Source organism: Oreochromis niloticus, linkage group LG18 (genome assembly GCF_001858045.2).
Source record: "Oreochromis niloticus isolate F11D_XX linkage group LG18, O_niloticus_UMD_NMBU, whole genome shotgun sequence".
In the NCBI taxonomy this organism is placed as follows: Eukaryota; Metazoa; Chordata; class Actinopteri; order Cichliformes; family Cichlidae; genus Oreochromis; species Oreochromis niloticus.
Genome location: NC_031982.2, coordinates 22,890,959 through 22,914,756, shown reverse-complemented (window position 1 = coordinate 22,914,756; position 23,798 = coordinate 22,890,959). Strand labels below are relative to the sequence as shown.

The window sequence follows — 23,798 nt, the reverse complement described above, 5'->3', positions numbered from 1 at the left end:
ACTCGTGTCAGCACCCGGTCGCTCTCTATTTGGGTCAGATATAAACCGAGTTTAGGTGTAGTTTATTTAGCAGCAGTTCTCTTATGTGTTGCTGATAGCCGGCTAGCTAGCTAGCGCCGCTAGCATAGTTAGCTCGCGCCGCTAGCGACCCTTCGTGAAAAAGCACCCAGGCTTGGCTTATATTGAGGCGGGTGAAACTCGTGTCAGCACCCGGTCGCTCTCTATTTGGGTCAGATATAAACCGAGTTTAGGTGTAATTTATTTTCGTTGACCTTTTACAATCGTAATGCCACGGGAGTTTATATACAGCTGTGTGCGTACTAAGTTTCTGACGTTGGACTTTATTTTATTCATTAGGGTTAGTTCATAGAGTTGCCGTGCCGTACAAACGGAATCGTCCCACATTCAGAGAAAACATTATGATTTATTCTGTCGTTACGAAGCCTCCCCTGTCATTCTCTCGCGTGTTGAAACGTCAATCATGAAACTGATCAATGATCGGCTGTTCGCTCTTATTTATCGCGCTAAACAACAGCAGCACGTTTAAGCTTGATCAGCTGTTGTTAGAATTCTTTTGATTTTAATTTCTAGTATCAGCTGATGTTTGCTGGAGCATGAAGATGAAATCAGGAGACGTCCTTACTGAATCATCAGAGCTGAACTGGTGATGGAGAAACAGGTTTACACTTTAGGTGACATGAATGAGTTGAAGGGAAGTTATGAGTTGTTTCTGAGAGACAAAGACCAAGCTCCTTTTTTGTGTAGCTGACAGCTGGTAACTGTGCAGGGCGGATCTAGCAAAGCTTTTAGGGGGGGGGGGAGCTAGGGCATTAACAGAGAAAGGTGGACACAAAGATATACTTTTCTTTCTTACTCTCATATAAAATATTTAGCTTTTATTAAATAGTTATCTGAATCTCACAACCAAAGTTTGTATAATAATACACAGGATTGGCTGTAGACCATTGTTCATAATTCAGAACACTGTGTAAAAATAACAAAAAACAAAAAGTGAATGCATGTGTGAAAAGTGGTCTATAATGTAATGCTTCAAAGTGTGTTCATGCAAACATTGTCGGGTCTGCCGTGGTACAATGGGACTTCTGCTCATGAACCTGTGTGCACAGCGTCTGCAAATCGGCGCTGTACGAAGTAACTTCATCTTTACACAAAACTGTAAGCTGTCATCTGTGAAGCGTGAGCGGTGTTTGTTTTTACCATAGTTCATGGTGGAGAATGGCTGCTCTTCTGAGTTTGCTCTCTGTAGCCGTATGAATGGCAAACTACAGTGATTAGCAGCGGCATAGGCACACATAAAATTTCTTCTGAAATTTTCGCTTTCTAGTTATTATTATTATTCTTCAGTTTCCGCCTGAAATTTGCAGCGAAACTCGCCCCGAAGTTTTGAGACAAGCTTCATATATGTTACCTCATTTGTGCGGCTGGATCAGGAATGGTGTGCTATGACTTTTGGTGTTTATAACTATTATAGTTTTTTAAATATTAATATTTTAGTGAAAATTTTCCCGCGCTTCTCTGCCAAACAGTTTTGAAAATAGGGTTACATATGTTAGATCATTTTGTGCGGCTGGAGCTGGACTAGTATGGTATACACTTTTGGTGTTTATGACTTTTATAGTTTTTGAAATATTTAGATTTTAGTGCAAATTTAGGCCAAATTCCATAGAAACAGACTTTATTTGTGGTGGGTTGGCTCTCTCTAGTGGTATACCGGGAGTAGTACGGCTGAAAATCTGTATGCTTGTTACAAAACTCCATATCCCATAATTCATAGCACCCCTCTGCCGAGTTAAACAATGGCGGACACCACTTCGTTTTATATGTCTTTTATTCGTGTTTCTAGGTCACAAAATACACTTTTAAGATATTTTCAGGCGAGAATGTAGGTGTGTAAACTTCAAATATCTGCTCGTTTTATCAAGACATCCCATATTAGCGACAATTCTCTTAAGTGTTGCTGATAGCCGGCTAGCTAGCTTAGCTAGCTAGCGCCCCTTCGTGAAAAACCACCCAGGCTTGGCTGATAGTGAGGTGGCTAAAATATGTTTAATCGCCTGATCGCTCGGCAAGGGTCTGTGTCTTAGCTGGACTTAGTTTTCGTTTATATGGGCCGATGATGCTGGTCGATGTGGAAAAAATAACTGAGTTGTTTGGTGGTGGAGCTACAACAGAGGGCAGCTATCCACCGGTGTGTGACAGAAAGGACATGCCGCGAACGAGACATATAAGGCGGTGAGGCTACCGCCGATCGTCCGGTGTTTGCTAACGCGGAGGTCAATCGTGGATCAGGGAAAGCGAAGGCAGGAGCGTGAGGTGAACTGAATTTCAGGTAAGAAGTTATGACCTGCACTCTATTTGGGTCAGATATAAACCGAGTTTAGGTGTAGTTTATTTAGCAACAGTTCTCTTACGTGTTGCTGATAGCCGGCTGGCTAGCTAGCTAGCGCCGCTAGCTTAGCTAGCTAGCGCGGCTAGCGACCCTTCGTGAAAAACCACCCAGGCTTGGCTGATAGTGAGGTGGCTAAAATTTGTTTAATCGCCCGATCGCTCGGCAAGGGTCTGTGTCTTAGCTGGACTTATTTTTCGTTTATATGGGCCGATGATGCTGGTCGATGTGGAAAAAATAACTGAGTTGTTTGGTGGTGGAGCTACAACAGAGGGCAGCTACCCACCGGTGTGTGACAGAAAGGACATGCCGCCAACGAGACATATGAGGCCGGGCAGGCGATTGCTAACGCGGTGGTCAATCATGGATCAGGGAAAGCGAAGGCAGGAGCGTGAGGTGAACTGAATTTCAGGTAAGAAGTTATGAACTGCACTCTATTTGGGTCAGATATAAACAGAGTTTAGGTGTAGTTTATTTTCGTTGTGCTGACTTTTTACAATCGTACTGCGTGCTAGCTAGCACGAGGGGAGTTTATATACAGCTGTGTGCGCGCTAAGTTACTGACGTTGGACTTTATTTTATTCATAATGGTTAGTTCGTAGAGTTGCCGTACAAACGGAATCGTGCCACATTCAGAGAAAATATTACGATTTATTCTGTCGTTACGAAGCCTCCCCTGTCATTCTCTCGCCTGTTGAAACTTCAGTCATGAAACTGATCAATGATCGGCTTTTCTCTCTTGTTTGTTTATCGCGCTAAACAACAGCAGCACGTTTAAGCTTGATCAGCTGTTGTTAGAATTCATTTGCTTTTAATTTCTAGTATCAGCTGATGTTTGCTGCAGCCACAGCTGTAAAAACGGCTGTTCCAAACCAGATATCCTTACTGAATCATCAGAGCTGAACAGGTGATGGAGAAACAGGTTTACCCTTAGGTGACATGAATGAGTTGAAGGGAAGTTATGAACTGTTTCTGAGAGACAAACACCAAGCTCATTTTTTTGTGTAGCTGACAGCTGGTAACTGTGCAGGGGCGGATCTAGCAAAGCTTTTGCCAGGGGGCCAGGTAGGGCATTAACAGAGAAAGGTGGACACAAAGATATACTTTTCTTTCTTACTCTCATACAGGGAGTGCAGAATTATTAGGCAAGTTGTATTTTTGAGGAATAATTTTATTATTGAACAACAACCATGTTCTCAATGAACCCAAAAAACTCATTAATATCAAAGCTGAATGTTTTTGGAAGTAGTTTATAGTTTTAGCTATTTTAGGGGGATATCTGTGTGTGCAGGTGACACTTCCTGTGCATAATTATTAGGCAACTTAACAAAAAACAAATATATACCCATTTCAATTATTTATTTTTACCAGTGAAACCAATATAACATCTCCACATTCACAAATATACATTTCTGACATTCAAAAACAAAACAAAAACAAATCGGCGACCAATATAACCACCTTTCTTTGCAAGGACGCTCAAAAGCCTGCCATCCATGGATTCTGTCAGTGTTTTGATCTGTTCACCATCAACATTGCATGCAGCAGCAACCACAGCCTCCCAGACACTGTTCAGAGAGGTGTACTGTTTTCCCTCCTTGTAAATCTCACATTTGATGATGGACCACAGGTTCTCAATGGGGTTCAGATCAGGTGAACAAGGAGGCCATGTCATTAGTTTTCCTTCTTTTATACCCTTTCTTGCCAGCCACGCTGTGGAGTACTTGGACGCGTGTGATGGAGCATTGTCCTGCATGAAAATCATGTTTTTCTTGAAGGATGCAGACTTCTTCCTGTACCACTGCTTGAAGAAGGTGTCTTCCAGAAACTGGCAGTAGGACTGGGAGTTGAGCTTGACTCCATCCTCAACCCGAAAAGGCCCCACAAGCTCATCTTTGATGATACCAGCCCAAACCAGTACTCCACCTCCACCTTGCTGGCGTCTGAGTCGGACTGGAGCTCTCTGCCCTTTACCAATCCAGCCACGGGCCCATCCATCTGGCCCATCAAGACTCACTCTCATTTCATCAGTCCATAAAACCTTAGAAAAATCAGTCTTGAGATATTTCTTGGCCCAGTCTTGACGTTTCAGCTTGTGTGTCTTGTTCAGTGGTGGTCATCTTTCAGCCTTTCTTACCTTGGCCGTGTCTCTGAGTATTGCACACCTTGTGCTTTTGGGCACTCCAGTGATGTTGCAGCTCTGAAATATGGCCAAACTGGTGGCAAGTGGCATCTTGGCAGCTGCACGCTTGACTTTTCTCAGTTCATGGGCAGTTATTTTGCGCCTTGGTTTTTCCACACGCTTCTTGCGACCCTGTTGACTATTTTGAATGAAACGCTTGATTGTTCGATGGTCACGCTTCAGAAGCTTTGCAATTTTAAGACTGCTGCATCCCTCTGCAAGATATCTCACTATTTTTGACTTTTCTGAGCCTGTCAAGTCCTTCTTTTGACCCATTTTGCCAAAGGAAAGGAGGTTGCCTAATAATTATGCACACCTGATATAGGGTGTTGATGTCATTAGACCACACCCCTTCTCATTACAGAGATGCACATCACCTAATATGCTTAATTGGTAGTAGGCTTTCGAGCCTATACAGCTTGGAGTAAGACAACATGCATGAAGAGGATGATGTGGACAAAATACTCATTTGCCTAATAATTCTGCACTCCCTGTAAACACCAAGCTCCTTTTTTTGTGTAGCTGACAGCTGGTAACTGTGCAGGGGCGGATCTAGCAAAGCTTTTGCCAGGGGGCCAGGTAGGGCATTAACAGAGAAAGGTGGACATAAAGATATACTTTTCTTTCTTACTCTCATATAAAATATTTAGCTTTTATTAAATAGTTATCTGAATCTTACAACCAAAGTTTGTATAATAATACACAAGATTGGCTGTAGACCATTGTTCATCATTCAGAACACTGTGTAAAAATAACAAAAAACAAAAAGTGAATGCATGTGTGAAAAGTGGTCCATAATGTAATGCTTCAAAGTGTGTTCATGCAAACATTGTCGGGTCTGCCGTGGTACAATGGGACTTCTGCTCATGAACCTGTGTGCACAGCGTCTGCAAATCGGCGCTGTACTAAGTAACTTCATCTTTACACAAAACTGTAAGCTGTCATCTGTGAAGCGTGAGCGGTGTTTGTTTTTACCATAGTTCATGGTGGAGAATGGGTGCTCTTCTGAGTTTTGCTCTCTGTAGCTGTATGAATGGCAACTACAGTGATTAGCAGCGGCATAGGCACACATAAAATTTCTTCTGAAATTTTCGCTTTCTAGTGTCTCTTTACTGCTTTAGATGAGCTGAAATCATGAATTCAGTGTCTGGGATTTTAATTTTTAACATTTTAAAAATGGTGTATACTGGTGTTTATTATTATGTGTAAATTAGACAAAAGAAGAGATATAATTGTGTTTGAGTTGGGGAGCTTTCTTGGACTGTTTTTCTGTTGTTGAACTGTACAGTCAGTGATGGAAAGGATAAAATCCTGGATAACGCTGTAAAAATTATGTGTTGCAAAAATAACTATAGAAAATGACTCAGCCACTCTGTCTTCTAAAATTACTCTTTCAGCATAGTGGCAGAAAAAAACAGACCAGTGTATATCAACTCCAAGTCTTCATCAGAGTGTGTCACCAACACACAATCAGTCAGAATGAAACACCAGCCCTGGGTGGCAAACAGCTAACGCCTGTGTCAGACACAGGCATGAGTCTTGAGTCACCCCTCATTTCTTTTATATGCTGCAGGAAAATGGGAACTGGGTGCAGTGATTTATTGATGCATTTCAAGCATGCATAGAAACAGAAGTTTATAAGGCAAGTGCAGAGTCTGTACAGAAAGAAATTTGCAGATTGTTCTTTGGACTTTTACCTCTCTCACTGAAGAACACCTGTCAGATCAGTCATCAGAGCCATATATCAGGCAACTCACATGTGATTCTCTGTCAATACAGCTGATGTTATTAACAGCAGTGTCCAGAGTAACATCAGATCAGCCAGTAACAAGTTAGAGTTTAGAAGAAACTGGAGTCAGAGACTGGACATACTGCTGTGAAAGAGTAACAGAAAATAAACTGTTAGCAAAAATATCCCAACCTTTCGTACACGATGCTCCACTTTCTTTGAGTCCACCTTCCCACGGTTGTTGTGCAAAGCAAACACACCCAAACTCGTACTCCCACATTAAAGTTCAATCTGTCTTTAATCTGTTACATTAGGGCAGATTATTCTTTACTCTAGTTCTTTCTCTGCTAGCCTTTTTTCAGCACGATCCTTGAGTTTAGCATCTACAAACAGAAATGTATTTTTTCTTCATTTTTTTTTCTTCTGGGCCTTCAGCAAAAACCTTCTTTCATAGAAACTAAATACTACCCTTGTCATGGCCGTGGAATTTTAATTGCCAGCCACTGCACCACCACGTTCCTGTTTGGCATTTTATCAGCTCTCATGTGATCTCAATGCAAAAAAGGTTTGAATAGGTCGTTGTTTCATCACCGCCATAAAAGGAAAAAGCTAAAAAAACAAAAAACACCACTAAATTATTTCAGGGAGGATTGTGGTTAATGAAAACATGTAGAAACTCTTTACAGTTTATAGCGCTTTAACTGCTTGAAACAACACAATAAGAACCTCTTTATGCAGTTTGTGTTTTAATTGCTCAGCGGTCCAGAACAGTGGACTGGGACCTGTTGAAAACTTGAGTGAGTCACTTTTTCTGTCTTTCTGACACCCCACATTGCTGCAGCTGGGCAATGCAAATCTTTTTTCCTTCACCTCCTTTTTCCAAGTTGGCACTGACCTGACAGGCTGACAGAGGCCTGATGCGGTGTTGGTTGTTGCTGTCCCTTTTGGGCCGCGGGAGATTGAGCGCCTTATTGTGCAGCGCTGCCGCCTCATCCAAATGAAACCTCAGCTTATGAGATAACGTGCCAGACATTTCTGCAGGCTTATTCCCCAGCCTTCATGCAATCCTGCTGTACTTTGCACGGAAAAGACAGAAATTGACCAACGTGCCAGTGGAATAAAGCAATAAGAACCAGAAGACTTTTTTATATTTGCATGCATCTGTAAAGAGAAAAGAGAGAAAGGGAAAGTGAAGTGCTGATATAGCGATATAATGTGACCAGGTGATTGTACAAAAAGAAGATTAGAGATGGAGAACTCAAGCTCAGTGTATCTAATTGGTACAGATCAAACTGAGAAAGAACCTCTGCTCGTCAAAAACTGCCAGCGTCGGTGTTGACAACAAAAAGAAGAAGAAGAAAGAAAGCAGCCATGTATTTAGGGATTTGCATGTTTTAGGGAAAGAATGGCAAACTCCAAACAGCCTCCTCGGCATCCTTCCCCGCTCTGGAAGATCAAAGGTAGCTTGGTGTGGCCTTGCTCTCACAGGTCATCAGGGTCTCAACCTTGAAACATTTCTGACAACCGCACAAGAAATGAGTCCATCTCTTTCAGTGTGGTCGCTCGTTATTATTATTTAAGCCTGCATGGATTGTGATAGGGGATACTTGTGATAATGATCATTTAGCAGCTTCGCAGATATGACAGAGTGCAGTGTAAGTCATTTGGACAGTGAACAAGTGACTTGCGAATTTGTAAGTTTGCTCACTTACAAAGAAATGGACGGACTCTCACTTTTATGGTAGTTTCATTTTAATGGAGAGAGACAGACTATCGAAAAACAAAAGTTATAAGTTGATTTGCACATCATTGAGTGATACAAGTGTTCATTCCACAAGCATTGAATTGTTACTTGGTGGAGGAACCCTTGTTGCCAAGTTTGCTTGGCAACTCAAACCTTCAGCTCACTCCACAGATTAAAGTCTGGAGGCTGGCTAGACCACTCCATGACCTTAATGTGCTTCTTCTTTAGCCACTCCTTTGTTGCCTTGGCAATATATTTTAGGTCATTGTCATGCTGGAAGACCCATCCATGACCCAATAATCACACCAACAGTGTCATCTTCTCACCGAGCTTCTTGCTCATGTTTCTTGATGTCCTGTCTTTTGACAGCTCTTTGGTGGAGGTTGAAATGGAAGAAATTGAATCTGTGGACAGGTGTGCTTTAAACACATAAAGAGTTGAGATAAGGAGTATCTGTAATTGATTGATTGTAATCTGTGCCACATGGGTAAACAGCCAATCTATGGGAGCCACAATCTGGATGGTTAACGGGATAAAATAGTTATTTCACTCAATGACGTGCAAATCAATTTAGAACTTTCATGTAAAGTGTTTGGTTTCTGGATTTTTGGTTAATATTCTGTCTCCATTAAAATGAAACTACCATAAAAATTAGAAACTGTTCAGTACTTTGTGAGTAAACTTACAAATTCAGCGGCGATCAAATACTTCCCTCATTGTATCAGTGCCGTACTCATCGATCGATAAATATATATATATATATATATGACACTTCTTCTTTTTCTTCTTTATTTATCACTGTAAAATGTAGACATCCAGCACAATTGAAAGTCCCATCTTTTTGCTTGATTGTCTGGGCAGTGCAATTTATTTCCTTTCTGATAACTTTCAAATTGTAATTATATGACGCTATCCCGCAAAAAGTGGCAGTTTTTCACATTTTCAAAATCTCGAATTTATATTGAGATAGTAGCTTTATATTGTAGTGGTTTACACCTTCATCTACCATATTAGAGAGCTGCAGTTTAATCCTGAGAGGGGCGAGAAATCCCTTTGGGATAGTGTCAGGAAGTGTATCCGTTTCCACAGTAGTGACCACTTGTAAGAAAAGGAGCAGCTAAACGTAGCTTTTAATTTGTATTGCAATAAGTAGCAGTAGCATCAACTAAAATTTGTGTTATTTATTATTATATGTGAAAAATGCCTACATGATGTTCTAAGTGGACAAAATGAATCTCTTAACAAAGTGTTTCTTAGACCAGCAGTCCAAAACCTGAAATGAAAAGACTTTATTGGGGGTTAATGGGAAAACTGACTAAATATTATTATTTTTTTAACTTTCTGTAAAGTGTTACTTCAGCTTTGTTTGTTGCTCAGTTAAAAATCTTAGCATATCCATGTGGTTTTGCTGCATAGGAGGTTGTAATCGGTTCTTTAATTATAATGATTCAGCATTTAAAAATTCTCACTGAAAGCATAAGGAAGGAAAAACATCATCGCCATCTTTCACCACATTTATGGATTTCCTTGGACTTTAACATTTAACTAACTGCAGTTGAAGCTGAGGGAGGAGCTGTCAGTTGCTGAAAGCGATATTTCAGTCTAGGTGGAAAAGTTTCCAAAGCTGTTGAAATTTGTAAGAACTCGTAACGGGCTGTAGACATGATGAGGCACGATCATCGTCCTGAGGCGCCAAGCTGTTCAGTGCACAATCAAGATTGTCTTAGCATGAGTTTGTTGCAGAAGGACACCATGTTTTTCTCAACTGGCACTTTTCTTTTGAATGCCAAAGATGCATATGCATGCTAAAATATACTCCAGGCACTCTTAATGGGAGCAGCTTGTGGTTTAGATCAGCGTAAAGGCAGCTGATTCATAGCAGTGAGGAGATGGAAAGAGTGGAGCCACGCTCCTCGCTTTCCCTCAGCTTCAGCCTGTTTCTGTGTGGCTCTCGTGTCGGTTGCCGTATGACTGTTTGAGTGGGACACAAAGGGTTAAACCGTCTGCCTGTCTTCCTTGGAAAGGGGAGAGGCTACTTGAATGGCTAGCTTCTACAGCCAGCCAACACATTGGCTAAGGCTGAGGGTGGATCTGTTGGGTCTGTGCTGCGACATGGAGCACACTGGAGGATCAGGAGTCAGTCTGTACACACAGTAAAGCTTTTGTGTATGTGTGTCGTATGTGTTTGTATGTGAGTGGGGAGAAAAAGCAGAAATTCAGCTTTTAAATGAACTTTGGCGATGGAGGCAAGAGGTCAAAGCAAGAAGCAGTTTATTTTATTTTTCTACTGTCTGTAAATCCTGACTGACTGACGTTGATAAGGGGCGATTATATCATTTGTTTTTCTAGCTCGGTGCCCCCCTTTAGCTTCCCTCTCACATTCTCATATTGCTGCTGCCCTCGCCAAACACACTCCTCGTGCACCTCAGCAGCTTACCTCTGTTAATAAAAGAGGACAGGGGGGTACATGTTGTTTTGTTCATTTAATGGCAGACCTCGTGACACTAATGAAGACAAGCCGTTTCAACACATGCACACTGAATCCAAATGGTGCCCAGCGATCGCTGCCCAGCAGAGGAAACTGCTACAACAACTGCTGCACGTTACTCAGATTCATTGTTTCCTTTCGCACACATTCCCCTTGCATTTAATGTCAGTTCAGCCTCATAAAGACACACATGCTCACATCTATATGGCCTCACCTGTAACGTACCCTCATTATCAGCCCTGCTGCTGAGCGGTTTTAATCTGACTATCGTGGATGAGGAGCTAATCTCAGCGGGCAGGTCAGTCTGCTGTATTTACCTCTGAGAGTCCTACATCTCCCCTTGGACTCATCGACAACACAGTGTGGCACATTCACACACCTGCCAATCCACACAGCCTCCTGTTACGTAATGACTGATTTACACGCATGCACACAAGCAAACATATGTGTAAACAGCTGATCTGCAGACTTGAGTCTTTAGTTGAGCTTGTTTACGCCCAGGAGACATTTAGTCGCATATTTTTTGTAACCGTCAGGACGCTGCGATCTTTCAGTGTTTTCATTTCTCTTGCAGAGCTCTCTATTCTCCCAAAGAGAGGCCTGTGGATACATTTTCTACAGCCGCTTTAGATCATTTGTTTATTCTGTGGCTGTTTCGGCCAAGAGCTTAGAAATACATCGATATTAAACACAGGCCATAATTAATAATATGTTTTTAGGTTATATCATATCATACATTCCAACACTTTGTGGTGTTTGGCAGTTTTATCAACATTAAGGCTTCAGCTAAATATTATTTTCATTGAAACAGGACAAGGTTTCTCACAGCCTGAGGAGGATAAAGCTGCAGCAACACAAGCATAAAAATGCCTTTACAAAACATCCCAGACCCGAATGACGAGCTAAACCAGTGACTGACATTTAGATTAAAACATAAATTACTTATTGACCTTCATAAATAAACTGAAATAATTCTCCCAGCATTAATTAAAAAGACACTTTGGTATGTTCTAATAAGCCAGACGGTTTGATTTATTATTCGCAACATCTTAAAGATGGATTGTCTGCATTTTATATTATTTTCTTTTAAAACCGTTTTGCAGGTGCACAAAATTATGACACATACCTTCTGTAACACTGAGATCAGAGATGTGGGCTATACAATGGAGGGGTGCGATTAAAGAAATCTTCATAAAGGGCTGCTGAGATTTTAAAACATTTGGACAGAAGTTTGGAGCTGTATCACTGATTTCCAGTCTTTGTCAGATGAGCTCCGGTACTTCCTAATCAACACCAGGCTTCATTTGATTTTACTGCCTTGCAAGCTGTTCAGATAAATTTTAAACATGTGAAGTCAGCATTATCTGTTTGGTAAATCTTAAATTCATACTAACTATATGAGGTGGACATTTAATCTATTTAACTAAATATGTATTTTTAAGCATAATTCTATTGCAAATAAATAGCAAATATTGCTATTAAATGTATTAATTAGTAAAAAAAACCAAAAAACTTTTTAACCCTTTAATCCATCATTTTCAGCTTCTTTGTTATTTTTCCAATAACTTACAGACTATTTAATCTTCTCAGCTGTTTGCTAATTAGTTTTCATTAGCCACCGCTGCCCTTTTCATTATAACAACTATTACAGTTACATAATAAACTTTTTTATATAGCACCTTTAAAAACGGTCCTTTTAACTGACAGGCATAAGCAGAACAGTGAAAGATTAGATTTAATCAGAGAGCAAACATAAAAGTTCACAAAAAACATGAAATTTTTCCTTGACTGATTAACTTAATCTTTCCATGTACTGCTTGAAAAATAGATAAGTACCACCCAGGGTACAAGTATCCCTGGTTACTCGTGGTCTTGTGGAGATTATCATATCATGTCTCCCAAGCTCTTTAGTTGATTAGTCATTGTTTTCTTACTTAACTTCATGAGCTTGGATACTGCAAAGCCTAAATGACAATAAAATAGATTGTAAATAAACTCATTTTAGCCAGCCCTCGTGTGCAAAATACTTGCATACTTTAAATGCCAGTTTCTCCCCTTTGTCTTACTTTCACCAAGCCTTCTGGAGAAGTATTTTTCTGTGGTCGACTTGGTATTGGATCCCTGCTATTTGTATTTAGTATGCTCCTTGGCCAATGGCCGATGGTCCTCGGGGCTGCTGGCTTGTGGAACGGGAGGGATTTCACTCCTTCTGACAGAGAGATCGGATCATATGAGGTTTCTCAGAGAGGTAAAAGTTCAGTGTCAGTGGGGACTAATCAAAACATGTAGGTGTTTGATTTTTGATAAGCTCCTCTTCCTGTCCTTTCTTTAACTCGTCTCATCTTCGTTTCACCTGCAGCACACTCTTTCTAACCTCATCTTCTCCTTCTCCAATCTTCAGTGTGTCCTGTTCAGTGCAAACATCGGGCCTGCACCAAAGATGACCAGTGCTGCCACAGCCAGTGCCTGGGCGGCTGCCTGGAGCCCAACTCAGAGAGTCACTGTGTGGCCTGCCGCGGCCTCCAGCACGAAGGCAACTGCGTGCAGCGCTGCCCGGAAAACCACTTCACCTACAAGGGCTGGCGCTGTGTCTCGTTCGAATTCTGTCAGAATCTGCACAACACATGCAAGCGGGAGAAGGAGCACAGCAAGAGCACGGACTGCCGCGAATACGTCATCCACAACGGCGCCTGCATCCCCGAGTGTCCCTCTGGCTACACGACCGTCAACTCCTCCTCGTAAGTGCACACGCTGTCAGGCTGATGGGCTCTTAATGGCCCGCAGAAGAGCCATTGGATCAATGAGGCTGCAAACATAAACACACAGACTCCAACCGTGCACATTTACCTACTCAATGGTTTGGTTACATGATGCATAATTTCCCCTACAAACATGTCTAAATTTGTCTGAATTTGGTTGCATGTTGCTAAAAATGCTGCGATGCTTTCGTTTACCAGTGCATTTACAATAACTGCAGGCTGACTATTGTTAGTGAGCAGACATCACAGGAATTTTGTTATGATGGTTTTTTTGGCACAAAATGAGAAATTGCTTCAGGGAACTTTTTTTTTTTTCTTTTTTAGTTAGAGGCAATCAATCAGAAAGATCCTTCATCCTGCAGTAACATGAAAACAAAAACAAAAACAGAAAATATTCAACAAATTCAATGTGGAATTAAAAATAGTCGGTCGTGTTGCTGCCACTGTGTGTGTTTGTAGCACACCATGACGGTGCAGGAATTGGTCCTCTTGCTGAGCTCAGACGTTGCTCTGTATGTGTGCACACACACAGACACAGAGACCTCTTTTTCTTTCTGTGTGTGTATTTGTGTGTTTGTCAGACACCGCAGACAGCTAGGTCAAAGTGGTACGGCACAGCAGGGAGCCTGGCACGTCTGCATTTCTGAATTTGACTCAGTATCCTACATTTCTGTGTTGCTCACTCGCTCGCTGTGTACCAGCCAGACGCTTGTGTCTGCACTGCAGCGTGTGATCTTTATGTAAATGCAGACACTTGTGAGTGAACTGTGATTTTCCCTTTTCTCTAGCTCTGCAGTTACCCCAAATAGGTGTTGTGCTTGTGCTGACCTGCCAGTGACCTTCACTGTGTCCCTCTGACACCTCCGCTTACCGTGACAGGGCTGTCCACCCAGGGTGGGTGTGCCTGTAAGCACAAACACTCCAGACAGCCGAAGTCTTTCTGCTTGGGCAAAGGCTGAAAATGCAGCTCGGTCTTTCAGGACACGTAGTCTTCTGTTACAGAACCACTGGCCAGTGGTGAAACATCAGGGGACAGGCTGTCTTGGCCTTGACTCCCCTGGCTGGCTGCAGAGAGATAGAGGGCATATCTGGCAAGCAACACACAGCAATAAAGTCCATGCAGTCTGTCAGTGATGACAGGAAAGGTGGCAGTGCCACTGCTGCCGGGTGTACGGCGTTACGTGTATTTCACCTTTATTAATCCACAGAGGATTTGCCAAGCACATAATCTCTGTTTGAACCACATGCAGCTTCACATTCATGGAGTTGCATGCGGTACATTCACACCTGACAGGTCACCTGAAAGCAGATCCATCTCCAGTGGAGCAGATGAGGTGCTTTGTTTGAAAACACCAGGTTTACAGCCTCGGGCTTCAGACAGCTTTAAGCTTTCATTTTCAGGCAGTTTTCTATTCTTTGCTTTATATTATGTGAGTTAGTGTCATCTCAGACACACGTCATCCCATCTCTGGCTCTAAGCACAGAAGCCCAACCTACATGCTGTTCAAAGATCATGCCAATCAAATGAAAGTGGGCTTAATTGGTGGTCTACCTTAAATGCAGAGGAGCTAAGCAGCTTCTTCCAGACGGAAAAGGAACCGAGGCACTGCACTTTCGCTCATCACAAGATAAGCAGAGATTATTTTGATATGCAAATCATGCAAAAACACCCTAAAAACTAGGGATTAAAAACTTGGAGCTGGAAATACGAATAATAGGTCCCCTTGAAGTCAGAAAAGGGGTGAGTGTGTAAGTATATGGATAATAATTTATATTATTATCACCAAAAACCTTTAGCAAAAATACTGAATATAATATTTAATATACCTTTAGTTTTGTGTATAAAGGTTTTAAAGAGACGGCGCATTTTCCAGCTGCAGCTGACCTGTGGCGATTCAGCTGTACTCCCATTTCATCCTTTTCACTTTGACTTCCTTTCTGTTCCCTTTTCTGGCTCCCGTCTTCTCAATGGCGTCCTCCTGCTGTTGTTGGCTTTAAACTAAGCTGTGGAAATGAAAGTGCTTTGAAGGGTAAGCAGTGTACTCAAAGGCGTGATGAGTGTCTGGGCTGAAAGTGCAGATGTGGCACTCGGGAGGGAAAAGGGTCAAGGGTAGTTCAAGGCGGTTTTTGAGCCAGATTAGATAATAAAGGAGAACAAACCTTCTTTTACTCACCAGCATGGGTAAACTTCTATTTTATTTATCTTTTAGTCATTCTGGCTTTTAAACTGTTGTCATGTGGCTGGGTTTGTTTTGTTCAAAGCTGTTGTTAATTTCATATACAACTATATCAGTGTGAAAGCTCACAGTCCGTACTTCATTTTTGAAATATTAAGTATTTATAGTCTGTAAATAAGTGATTACCATTAAAAGCGTATACGAAGAATCCATTATTTGCCGTTTTTCTCTAATTGTCCTGCCAGCTTAATCAGCTGTTACTAAACAAAGGCCATTCTCACCTCATAAACCAGGACAATGACCTGGAGCAAACAGACCTCCATCTTCTAATCCTCCACTGTAATCCCTTCAATTTGAAACATTCAAAAAACATTTTCCACAGCAAATGTGTGTCGGCTGTAGGATGTCTGTTCAGTAAGCTGAGAGAGAGAGAGAGAGACGTGCACAGATGTACTCTGTTTGTATTTTACCTATCAAAGATGTTTTGGCCTTTTTCCACTGAAGAAAGAAAGAGGGATGGAAAAAAGGTAAGGTAACAGATTCTGTGCCTCGACTATATTTGGATCAATCATGCTTACGTGCATAGCCTCACAACAAAAGGCTGATTTTGAGCCAGGAGAAACCCTTGCCAATGCCACTCCTCCTCTACTGGATGTGTAAATAGACATGTTTACTAGCAGGGTTGTCATATCACCTTGAAATATGACGTCAGAGTTGATTTTCAGAAGTTTGTCTGCTGTCCAAAAATCACTTATCGCAGGTTTAAGGTTTTAGTATTTGAGTGTGTGTGTGTGTGTGTGTGTGTGTGTGAGAGAGAGAGAGAGAGAGAGAGAGGAATATAATTAAAAACTCAAAAATCTTGTTCCTTCCTGTTCTTTAGGCTCAACTGCACTCCCTGCGCAGGGCTGTGCCCCAAGGTGTGTCTGGGTCTGAAAGTCGTGGACTCGGTCACCGCTGCCCAGGAGTTAAGAGGCTGCACCATCCTCAACGGGAGCCTGGCCATCAACCTGCGCGGAGGAAGTGAGTGTGTGCGGTTTGTTTGGCTGAATCAGATTACATCGTGCAGCAGATCAGCACAGCAGAACAACAAACACAGAGATGTTGACATTGCACGAAACCAGGAAGATACTCCAGAATGTACAATCAAACAACCAGCAAAGTTAATTAAAGAGAAAATAAAAGCTATGGGAACTCTGGAAAACATAGATGTGTGATGATTTTTGAACATTTTAAAAGCTAAAATAAACTTTAATAGGAACAAACAGCAAGTTCATAGTTTCATTCAAGATTTGATGTATAGTGGTGCATAATTTTCTCTTCATTTGAAAGTTAATGGATGTGAATATTTAATGCGGTCATGAAAATATAAAAGCTGTGCTGAAATCAATCCAGTTATATTATTTACAAAGTAAGCCTGCGATTTAATGGGAAAAAGATGAAAAGAAAGTTGGAAACAGAGATGAATGAGAACAGTTTGCTGTGTGTCTTTTATGAATCATGCTGCAGAATCGGTAGTCAGTTTTTAAAGCTCATGTTTTTTTTGTTTTTTGGGGGATTTCCGTAGACAACATAGCTGCTGAACTGGAGGCCAGTCTGGGCCAGCTGGAGGAGATCACTGGCTACCTGACAGTGCGACGTTCCTACGCCCTCGTGTCCCTTTCGTTTTTCCGTAAACTCCGTGTTATTCGTGGAGAGGAGCAGGAAAGCGGGTGAGACTCTTTCTTCTTAGCTGTTCTCATCCTTGCCATGTCCTGTAATTATGAGTTAAAAGCGGAAGGACTGACCTTTTCAAAATGTCTTTTTGTGGTAGCCATTTCTGGTTAGACTTTCCCAAATCATACACGAGGCTTCGTTGAGACGAAGTGGAAGACGCCTGCAGCACAATGAGCTGCAGTTACAGAAGAAATAGCAAAGGACAGACATGATATAAATTGAAGACTAGCCATGCTCAGATAACCTCCTGCTCATGTTACTCAAAGGAGCCTTTTGTACCCTCAGCCAAATATCATGTATCATTAAAGTATGTTCATGCTGTCTTCACTCTTCTTTTCCAGGAACTATTCCTTCTATGCACTGGACAACCAGAACCTGCGGCAGCTCTGGGACTGGTCCAAACACAAACTGACCATCCAGCAGGGGCGCATGTTTTTCCACTACAACTCCAAACTCTGCATGTCTGAGATCCGGAAGATGGAGGAGGTGACGGGAACCAAAGATCGGCCCGTCAAGAACGACATCGCCTCCAAGACCAACGGAGACCAGGCTTCATGTAAGACCCTCGGCCCTCGAGTCGGCTTTTGCAGGATGTTATTATAGCAACGAAAAACAGAGTCGGGCTTGGTACATGCAAACATAGTTATTGTTATGATGGTCATTTCCTGTCCTGTGTTTGCAGAAGTCTTCCTGCAGACCTTTTACCGACATTGTGTAACTTGTGTAGGAACAACCAACAAAGCAAAGCACTCATAACCGCTATGCATGGTAACTTGGTGATCTAGGCGTTGCTCTGATTGTGTCCTTTCCATCCTAATTCACATGTGTACGAGCTGGTTAACAGGATGTTATGAAACCTGGCACCAGCATGGTACCTCGACATTGCTGGACAAAGGTTTGGCTGAAGAAATTCATGATTTCTCATCAACCTGGGAATTTTATCTCAGTTTCTTAAAAAAAAAAAAATCTCTATAGTCAGTTTTCAAGTTTTACATTTCCCAAGTGGGGTCCATTCTGTACCCACAGATCTTCAGTCCGTGTAACTTGGACTTGTGTTTATGTAGTTGGGATCTTGGTGATCAGCTTCTGATTGGCCCTGAGTCTCTTTTTTACCCCTCAGCTGTAAAAGGCTGATGGAGTGTTGTGTCACCCTCACTTTGTGAATACAATATCTCTACAAATAGACAATGTAAGACTTTCAAATTGATGTCATAGGTGGATCTACTAGGAGGGTGATGGGGTAACACTGGCGGCCATCAGGGTTTTTGATAACTCTTTGAGTTCAGGTAGATTTTCTGTCATTCGTGTTTGACTTCTGCTGCAAAGGCCACAGAAAACATTTGAATGCCAGAGCAGTGCGTCTTCGTAAATTGAGCCACAGAGATGCACAAAGCCAAGGTCATCTTTCTTTACTGACATGTTAAAAGCCTTCGTTTTTTCTTTATCGAAGACCTTGACAAATGTGGTAAACATGTAGGAGTGAAGCTGCAGACAGCAGCGCTGAGGAGACCTTTGTTGTTGTTGTTGTGTGCTGGAAGACTTTAATTGTATGTCTGCTGTGCTTTTGAATTGTTAATCCAGTTTTGTTAGTTCTTTGTAAGCAAGAGACGTGCTTTTACACATGCTCGACAAAGCAAATGAAAAAGGATTTAGTTTGTAAGCTGAAGAAGAATTTAAGTTTAAAAAAAGTGAAAAGTACAATTGGCTGAACAAGTGGAGTACATGAAGATGTTCTCACAAATGAACAAAAGCAGATATGATTCCTTAGTTTTCTCCAGTCAACAGAGATTTAAAAACCTGCATAATTACTCATTATCTTTAACCTTCACTGTTTCTGTCTTATGTGCTCTCAGGTGAGAACCACGTGCTCAATTTTACCCAGATTCGAACCATGAGCGATAAGATAATGATCAAGTGGCAGCCTTTCTGGCCGAAAGACTTCAGAGACCTGCTGGGCTTCATGGTGCTGTACAAAGAAGCGTGAGTTCATCTCGAGTCATCAGTCAGCCACTCTCACAATCAGACTCAGAATCTGACTCGGCTCTCTGCCAAACCAATATTGTTCTAAGCTGCTCAGATACTCTGCAGAGAACAGCAGAGATACAGTAACTTCTGAAACGTATGTTTTAAAGCGACCAGATCAGTTTTAAAGAACGTCATTGTTTGTTTGTACTCACATATCAGATACATGCTCAGCAGTGTTTACTGGCCCCTCAAAATTTTCCTATAATTAAAGGTGTTTTGGGTGTAATTTTCCTTTAACAGTTTCTTCTTTAGACAACACAGACTAAAAAGTAAAATAGACATTTTTTAACTTTAGAAAGTATAGAAAGTTCAGAGTTACTACTCCAGGGGGAGGAGTTCAAGTGACCCATGACCTGAACCTGGATAAGCAGCAGAAAATGAATAGAACATAATTTACATCCCTATAGACCAATAAAATCTTAAGATAACATCCTGGAAGATCCCCCTTTCTAACCAGAAGCACTGTGAGCGTCTCTCTAACCTCAGTAATCTTTTACGAGCAGATTTTCCTCTGTAGGCTGTTGAAATAAATCGATAAATTATTTTTCCTACAACAGACCGTTTCAGAACGTAACAGAGTTTGATGGGCAGGACGCTTGCGGCTCCAACAGCTGGGTGATCGCCGACGTGGACCCTCCACGCCGAGCCACAGACGGAGAAAAAGAGCAGATCGAACCGGGTCATCTAATCTTCCCCCTAAAGCCGTGGACGCAATACGCCATTATGGTGAAAACCCAGCTCTCGGCCTCTGACGAGAACCAGGTCCACGGAGCCAAGAGCGAGATCATCTACGTCCGCACCAATGCCACAAGTAAGTGTGATGAGTCGATCGCGGCTTCTTCCATCTGAGTATTGCTTTGATGTAGTTGAATTGTGAAGTATATTTAGATCATTTAGGAAAGACTTTGGTGTTGATTTAGGGGACTTTACCTTTACTCTACCTTAACTTTATGACAGAAGCAACTTGTCAAGGTATTACTAGCAACCACAGCACTACTCAGACATCAGTGATGTTGCATCGTCAAGCCTGTTCTGGACCTGAATCTAAGGACTGTCCTACCAAACCAGGCATAAAAATTGCTCTTTGTGTAATCTAAACATGGAAACCACTGCAAACCTAAAGCTAAAGATGTATCAGCTTCTTCAAAAGCAGGTCATCGGTTGTGAAATTCTCACAGTGGAAAAGGTCAATATCTTGTCCTGTACTAGAATTCAGCTATTTTTAGGCTCATCCTGCGGTGTTACTATCATTGACTGGTGGAGTCAGTGTTGTGTGTGTTGCTGTTGCCAAAATGTCCTTGGCACAAGAACAAGGAAGAGGAAGACAGACGGCACGATTTGCTTACAGTGCCACAGACCTGCAGGGCCTTACCGCGTGCAAGGTGTCCGTATCAGTCACTCAAGCAGCAATCACCGTGCTCTTCCCCACATCTTAATTGTACCCTGCCACCCACAGATCTCGCTGTGTGCACCGTGGTGATGGCCTGTCTAGCTAGCTTCCTTTTAGACAATATACGTTTCCTTCCTGATGAACCGCATGAAACATGACATCTCTCGCTCACATGAAATAGGCTTCCAGCAGAGGCGCATCACTCAGACAGACAGCCATGTCAAGCAGGGTTTTGTTTTTTTTTGTTTGTTTTTTTACCCGTCTGGCAGGCGCTCCGGGTTCCTGGCCTGTGTCAAATCTAACCAACATGGCTCATCAGAAGGGCAAAGCTGTCATTACAAATAAGCTGTTGCTGGTGAATCTTTGTCAGACAATGTGGTCTGACCAGTGTGTGGCAAGAAACAAGGACAACATAATCACAGTGTGACAACAAAGCTCAGGTCTCTGCAGCTCCCGAGGGTTCAGTCTGGCATCTCTAGCGCCCCACTCTTTTCTCACGTACACTCTCCTGATCAAACACTGGAAGCTCGGCAGCGTCAGAACGATACTCCGTCTCAGGCCAGAACACTTTTGAGATCTGAAGTGTCTCTTGTTCTGCCTCCTACTCGAAAAATCTACGTCACACTCAGAAAGAAGGCCATGTGTTAGCGATCAGGAACAGAGCGATGCCAGTCACTGATCAACCCACAAGCTAGCAACCTATTTTTCTGATCTGCAGGGCTTTTTGTTATCAGCTGACAACAACTGATACAGATTCAAGTTCATGAAACCAGATTTTAAAGAAAAACAAACTTGCAAAGCTGTCAGATTTTTTTCCCCCCACATATTTACTAAACCTCACCAACAACACACACTTGTATAAATTACACACACACACCCCCGACAGTTAACTCAGTGTCAACATCAGTGCATGTGACACCACAAAATAATCACCGGGGTAATTACAGTAAACTAGAAGCAAAGCAATAGCTAGTTGTTTCAGTAAAACTGTCATCAAATTGCAGCTGAATGAAAAAGTTAAAGCTACTGCCGAAAGCACACACGAAAAGTTCGATCTTCATTCCCTGTAACCTGAAACGCTGGGCTGTGTGAGAGTTGCATATTACAAGCATCAAACTGTAATAACAAATAACAAAACTGACGGGGAATACCCTGAGCAGGCAGCTGCTGGTCACAGAGCCAAACTGTGCCAGTAAGTGTGTTTCAGTATGAAATGCAAATTGGATTTAAAGAGGACTTCTCGTCCTGAGCTAACAACAAATGCAGACGATCAAACCGCACCCCGATCTGTGGAACAGTGCAAGTTTTCATCTCAAAGCCACAGATGAAAAGCAATTTACAATATTTTTACAGACAGTCGCCAAGGCTCATTCTCTCGAAGTGTGTTTAACATGAGACAATCTAGAGCTCTTGTAATCTGCAGCAGCAGCATGATAAGATGAATTTCACACGACTTGACGAGCAGAAAACATCGGATTAGTGTAGAGAGTCTATTTTATGTAAATTCAGATTCCTGGTGCTTTTAATATGTGTACATTGAAGCGAGATGTTCCTAGTTCATTAAATGTGAGAGAGGGAAAAAAAACTGAATAATCAGTGGAAAAAATATTGTGAAAATAGTCAAAACTGAGTTTAAACATTAACCAGACAGTCCTTCGCAGCAGATAACCACAATCTTCAATAACTTCGAAACTGTATTTTAATCTGCTGAAACGGGAGCTGCTGTTTGGGATGCAACAGGCCTGTGTTGAGCAGAGTGAAGTACAAGGTGCAGAAAAGCCAAATGTAATGTCCCCATAAGTATGCAGGGTCTCGGGAGCTTAAACGCAGCTGAGTTATGGTCCTGCAGATAGCAGTGCTAGGTGGTGACACGGCCTGGATGCAGCTCTTTAATTTATACACCAATATATGGAAGAACATGTAGTATGTTTTCTGTCTTATTTATTCATTCTATTATGCAACCATGTGATGCTAAAATAGTGGAAAGACTCATTTCCTCCTGGCAAATTTCAGAGAATTCACAAATACTGGAAGAAAGTAAATATGGAAGAGTAATTTTTTTGGCAGCAATCCTGGTAACAGGTCAGAGTATTCACGTCCCGCAAACAGCCATCCACGTGTTGTTAAAACACTCTGGGCAAAAAAACAAGATTTCCCAAATTTGGGAGTCTGGCTATCTAGAGAGATCATGAATGAGTAATTGAACACATCACTAACAATGAGTAACAATCTCAGTATTGTTTTTTTAATGTAAAGTCATAATTTAAGTATTTATTAAGTCTTCTGTGTATTTCTGAACTGCACTCTTGGGATAAATAAGGCGATTTATTACTCGGTGTGCTTAATATACGTATTGCTTCATTTTAATCGGCTACTTCTGTGATTTTCCCCCCAGAACCGTCGGTACCGCTGGACCCCATTTCTTCCTCCAACTCCTCCTCCCAGATCATCCTCAAGTGGAAACCTCCCAATGACCCCAACGGCAACATCACTCACTACCTGGTCTTTTGCCAGCGTCAGCCTGAGGCCAGCGAGCTCTACAAGTTTGACTACTGCCAGAAGGGTTAGCCACATTGTTTGTGGTCATTTTGTGTTTGTGCGTCTGCTTGTGTGTCCGACACGCTGAATGCTTTTCATTAGCTCGGAAGCTCTTCTCAGTTTAAGGCTCTTGACTACTACAAGCTGCTACAGTCTACTCGTATGACACAGTAAATATTTTGTGATGTAATTCTTCTTGATGGCTTTTGTTACCTTGAAGAAAGGAAAGTGCTCTGATAGTTTTATTTAACCTAAAGTGTATTTATTATAGCAGGGCAATTAACTGAATTTTATCTATAGTTGTTGTTTTGCTTTTCAGTTAATTTGAAAACAGATATCTATCTTGTCACCATCTTAACTGGCAGGTACCTCTCTGTTTTATTGTGCCGGCCTCTACAGATAACTCCTGTGCAAGTAGCCCGACCAGTGAGAACACAATGGCTTCACTTTCAGCACCTGAAAACAAATAACTAATAGATTTGCTGAATCTATTTTCAGAATAATGCTCTTGTTTTGTCTCATTAGCCAAAGGACCAGTGACCTTGGGTCATGGTTAAATGTATACCCACATTTCACTAGAATCACTAATTCCCCTACAGTTTTGGTAAGAATTTGGTCAGACTTGCACATAATAATAGGTCTCCAC

At 41.8% G+C, this 23,798-nt stretch overlaps 1 protein-coding gene across 1 annotated transcript in view; it reads left to right on the top strand.

Moving 5' to 3' along the window:
- The window catches only part of insra (insulin receptor a), a 66,787-nt gene that overhangs the window by 32,030 nt on the left and 10,959 nt on the right, over nucleotides 1-23,798 (top strand). Inside the window, exons 3-9 of the mRNA XM_005476595.4 lie at nucleotides 12,952-13,288; nucleotides 16,367-16,506; nucleotides 17,051-17,195; nucleotides 17,541-17,755; nucleotides 19,053-19,179; nucleotides 19,782-20,035; nucleotides 23,010-23,177. Coding sequence (XP_005476652.1) covers nucleotides 12,952-13,288; nucleotides 16,367-16,506; nucleotides 17,051-17,195; nucleotides 17,541-17,755; nucleotides 19,053-19,179; nucleotides 19,782-20,035; nucleotides 23,010-23,177 — 1,386 coding nt within the window. The remainder of the gene's footprint in view (nucleotides 1-12,951; nucleotides 13,289-16,366; nucleotides 16,507-17,050; nucleotides 17,196-17,540; nucleotides 17,756-19,052; nucleotides 19,180-19,781; nucleotides 20,036-23,009; nucleotides 23,178-23,798) is intronic.